We start from the raw sequence: 5,000 nt of genomic DNA on the forward strand, positions 1-5,000 counted from the left end.
AACAGCTGAGCGATGGCAGTCAGAGGTGGGGGGGTGAGGCTTGAGTATTGTTGTGTTGTCGTCTTGTTGTTGTATGTACTGTAGCTTGTTCAGCATGGAGAATACCAAGTCCTGTTCCTAGTGCACCGCACATGGCGAATAAAGTTGAATTGAATTGAATGCTGTAGTATTTGAGCCGTGACAGCTCACCTTGTAGATGCCATTTCTTCCATATCCTGGCAGGGAAGCAGACTTGCTGTAGGGGAAATCTGTGGAGACGGAATTGGACGTTATTAACACTAGAACAGCCATGCGTGGGGTCATTTGACCCTGTGAGTAAAACAAAAAGTCATATCTTTGCACTCGATCAAATTTCAGGACCCTCCTTTCATGACATTCCTAGATATGTGCGTTCTACCACCCAGTATCCTTACATTTTCAAAATCACATCAGGATAAGCTAGTATAAAGCTATTTTGTAGTTTTTCTGTGTAGGGTGCAGGCCAACTAGTGGTCGTTGTGTGTAAGTAGCAGCTTCCCATTGTAAAGATGATGGTCATTTGACCCCTGAGGCTGCTCTTATAGTAGGTAAAAAAGGCACGTCTGTTCTAGTGTTAAGTCAACCTAGAGAGTATGACATGCATAGAGACTATAGAGAATCATTGTCTCTCTCTCTTCCAACGCTTTTGACCTGAGGATGAACCCATAAGTCCGTCACCACTACCTGGCCTTCTCATTGGTGGAGGGCCCTGTCAGTCGAGCGAGACTGCGTGTGATAGGCTACTCACTGGGCAGGGAGGCGTCGGTGGGCAGGCTGCAGGTGGACTTGCGGGGGTCCAGGAGGTCCTCGGGGACGGACTGTCCGTCTATCTCACTCTTCAGGATCATCCAGCTGGTCCTCATCTACACACACACACACACACACACACACACACACAGACACAGACGCAGACACAGACGCAGACACACACACACACACGCACACACACACACACATACAGACACAGAGAGACATCACGGATGACGTAAAAGGCAGACGGACCGAAGGAAAATATGTTTCATGAAATGTGATATTCAGAAATTGTCTAAAAACAAAGACCCAAGATAGACGGTAGACCCCCAGACCCCCAGACGAGCAGACGCCTACCTTTATGTCATCCCCTTCCTGCCAAGATGTTCTGGAGGCTGTAAAACAGTCATACAGTATGTTACAAACCGCACGGCCATGTTACAGCAGACAGAACAGACACATGTGACGCTATCGCACATCTGGGAGACAGCTACGCCGCTACGCAGAGTGTGAGCGTGCACATGTGATGACATCATCACCGCGAGACAGCCTGAGCATCTCCCCGGGGCCCACAGTCGCTCAAAAGTCATTCGCAAAGAGTTGAATCTGGATCAGAATGATCCTACTGATTCTGATGTTTTTGCTATCCAGGATATCAGATCTATCTGGCTGGTTTTGGGCTGTATAGGGGAAATCAGCCAGCTCGATCTGATCCTGGATCAGAGAAAAGAATCAGGATCATTCTGATCCAGATTGAAGGTTTTGAACAACTGGGCCTAAATGGGCCATGCCGTTTCCCTGCTCTAAAACCACCACAACATAAACCATGAACAGCATAACAACCACACTGTAGTAACAGGGGGGTATTCCATCAATGTCGCTAAAGGAAAATCCAGGCTAATTTCGATCGCAAGACTTAAAATATTAGTTTTTTTAGATCTCGCAGGATTTCTCAAAATAAGCCTGTATTTTTCCTTTAGCGGCGTTGATGGAAAACCACCCTGTACTATGCTACAGTCTAACTATGACAGAGCAGTTTGCACAACATAACATAACCCTAAATTAACCCTAAATTAACCCTAAATTAGTAGGGACAGAGGCTGTGGAGGAGTTCATGGCCTAAAGCCTGCTAGAACACACAATCTAAACCCTGGACTGTGAACTCACATAGAAGAATTTATCAAATAAAAAAAAAGACGATAAAGATATACATACAGTACATGCATCCATATTCATCATCTACAGTACCAGTCAAAAGTTTGGACACACCTTCCCATTCAATCGAATGAGAATGTGTGTCCAAACGTTTGACTGGTACTGTATGTTTCAAATACAACGCACACACGCACGCACGCAAACTCACACACACTCTCTATCTCACCCACACACAGGCCTATCATGATTCATCAACAAAAGACACAACTATACAACACATTAAAACCAAAGTGGACATTACGTGGACAACACACTGACAGAGACACCACCGAAACACCACGACAACACCAAGTGATTCATGTTTCCAACCAATCACAATGGACACACTAACACACTAAGCGGACACAGTCACGGTCTTGTATTCACAACAGCTAACCAGCACAACCAGCGACTGAGATGAATGTGGAGCAGGCATGGAGATGATGGGCAGAAAGAATATCAACACAACACCAGTACCACCAGGGTGTTGGCTGGTAGACATCAACACAACACCGGTACGAAGGTGTCGGGTCACAGCCACTGTGAGTTTCCATATCAGGCTTTTAACTCAGGCAACAAAGGGACTGAAAAGCACTGCATCTTAAATCAGATCAGGTCCAATAGCCTACATCGTCAAATTGGTACACAGAAGTGTACTTGAAAGTACTTGATTGGGCTCTGAGTGAGTACGCACTTCTGGTATTATCCTATTGGTTTCATCATGTGCGGGCAAAGTAAAAATCACACACAGTGAATCGTTTACTTAAAGTGTTCGTTTGTGAATCTCCAGAGCCTCGTTTCAGATTAAGACTCCAGGGAGTTGAAGTTGTACTTGAGGTTGAAGTGGCTGCTGTACTCCCAGGGTGTCTAGAGTAGTAAACTCTGAGAGGTTAAAAGCCTTTTCAACAGAAACAGACTGATGATGATGATGATGATGATGATGATGATGATGAGGATGATGATGAGTCAGTAATGGGCTGTAATGGGACAGGCGACATGCAACAACATCGTGCAGAGACAGAGGTTAAGGTAGAAGGTTGGACTCTACCATGCTGTTTGTAGATAGGGGGTTTTCTATAGATATTATCTTTGACCTTAGTCTCTGAAGATTGACGAGAGGCACAGAGAACATGAAAGAAGCCAGGAATGAGAGGAAGAGAAAGAGAGAGAGAGAGAGAGAGAGAGAGAGAGAGAGAGAGAATGAAAAAGAAGCATGGGTTAGCAGTTATTGAGGGGTGGAATAGCAGAGGAAAGGGCAGCAGCATAGGCTTGATTCAAAGCTGGACATCTGCAGTTTTTTATTATCTCTGGCACATCTCAGACACGATTTCTCTGAAATCATCACCTGCTAGAAACTGTTCATGCCACACATACAAAAAGATAACATCGTGGTCACGTAAACCCAGGGAAACAGATCAGTTGGCCACCCTAAAAAACACTCAACATGAAACGGGACGCAAGTCCATATTTTATTTTATTTCATTATAAAATACGTAATATACTTTTTTCCCCCCCGTAATTGAAGCACGTCATTCATGATGTTGTGAATGTACTGTACTTTCTGAGCAATAATACAAATATAAAACCCAGAAACCCAGAATAAATAAAAGGGCAACAAACTGATGTAATTGACAAGAGAGAGTGCTAGCTAGCTATTGCCTCTTTTATAGTAGAACTGAACCAGCTGTTGTTTGTGTCTCAAGCTGATCTAATCCATCTTAATTTCACTGGACCCCGGCGCGGCTCTGTCAGGACGCTTAGTGACAACTGTCACACATTAACTACACTTTGCTCTTTTGAGGGAAAATGACTCATCAAATTTCAACACATGGGGGTCATTTCCTACAGCGTTTCAGCGACTGCCAGCGTTGGAAACAATAGACGTATTAAAAGCGACCAAATACAATGGTTACAGAGACCATGAAAAGAGATAATGGCTTTGTTCATTGACATTTTCAACAGAAAAAGTCAACGGCATCCAAGTAATATGGAGCCTTTTTTTCAAGTTAAGCGACACTTTCATTTCTGATGGAAACATTGTGGTAGATCAATGGGACTTTTACGAGCAGCAGAAAAATGTTACGAGCAAAACACAATAGAAATATCAATACGTTAAGTATTTGACAGGAAAAAAGTACATTTTGACAGAAAATATTGATACGGAGTGCAGTCTGGATCTATGTCAGTCAAGTTATGATATGGACATGAAAAATGGACATGTGGACCTTGCGATACCTGTATGTGGTGGCATTACAAGGTGATATTACCATAGGCCTGTTGAGTGGTACACACACTACATAACATAATATAGAGAGACACAGTCGAGAGAGTGAGAGAGAGAGACAGAGAGAGAAACAGAGACAGAGAGAGACACAGAGAAGAGAGAGAGAGAGGGAGAGAGAGAGAGAGAGACAGAAACAGAGAGAGACAGAGACAGAGAGAGAGAGAGAGAGAGAGAGAGAGAGAGAGAGAGAGAGAGAGAGAGAGAGAGAGAGAGAGAGAGAGAGAGACAGAGAGGGAGACAGACAGACAGACCGACAGTCAGTCAGACAGACAGACAAACAGACCAGACAGACAAACAGACAGACAGGTCCAGAGACAGACAGGAGAGCCAGAGAGAGGGACCAGGGAAGGGTGACCTCCAGACAGGAGGATAGAGGCCACTCCCACATCACCCAGGTTAAAGCAGCAGAGTTATATTTGTTGTATAGTTGTTACCTGGTCACACCTGGACAGCAGCAGGACAGGGTGAGGCAATAAACAGGGAGGGAGGGAGGGGTCAGGGGTGAGAGAGAGCGAAGCGGAGAGGTCAAAGCCTACCTGGTACGTGGAAATGCCGGGGCGCGGCCACGTACGTAGAGGAGGGAGACTTCCCGTCGGAGTAAGTGGACAGACTGGGGGTGCTGCGACCACTTTCACTGCCTCCAGGGGGGAAAGGGGGGTTTGGGGGGGGGGGGGGGGGGGTCAGGGGGTTGGGGGGCAGCGAGAGTGGGTGGACAAAAAGAGGAGGGAGAGTTATGCTGTGCTGCTTTTAATTG

General features: G+C 45.4%; 1 protein-coding gene across 1 annotated transcript in view; it reads right to left on the reverse strand.

The window, feature by feature from the left end:
- The window catches only part of ablim2 (actin binding LIM protein family, member 2), a gene marked incomplete at both ends in the record, with an annotated part of 51,156 nt that overhangs the window by 10,416 nt on the left and 35,740 nt on the right, over positions 1–5,000 (reverse strand). Inside the window, 5 exons of the mRNA XM_080544144.1 lie at positions 190–248; positions 767–878; positions 1,126–1,163; positions 3,011–3,064; positions 4,783–4,884. Coding sequence (XP_080400270.1) covers positions 190–248; positions 767–878; positions 1,126–1,163; positions 3,011–3,064; positions 4,783–4,884 — 365 coding nt within the window. The remainder of the gene's footprint in view (positions 1–189; positions 249–766; positions 879–1,125; positions 1,164–3,010; positions 3,065–4,782; positions 4,885–5,000) is intronic.

This window comes from Nansenia antarctica, assembly GCF_963989245.1.
Source record: "Nansenia antarctica genome assembly, chromosome: 13".
In the NCBI taxonomy this organism is placed as follows: domain Eukaryota; kingdom Metazoa; phylum Chordata; class Actinopteri; order Argentiniformes; family Microstomatidae; genus Nansenia; species Nansenia antarctica.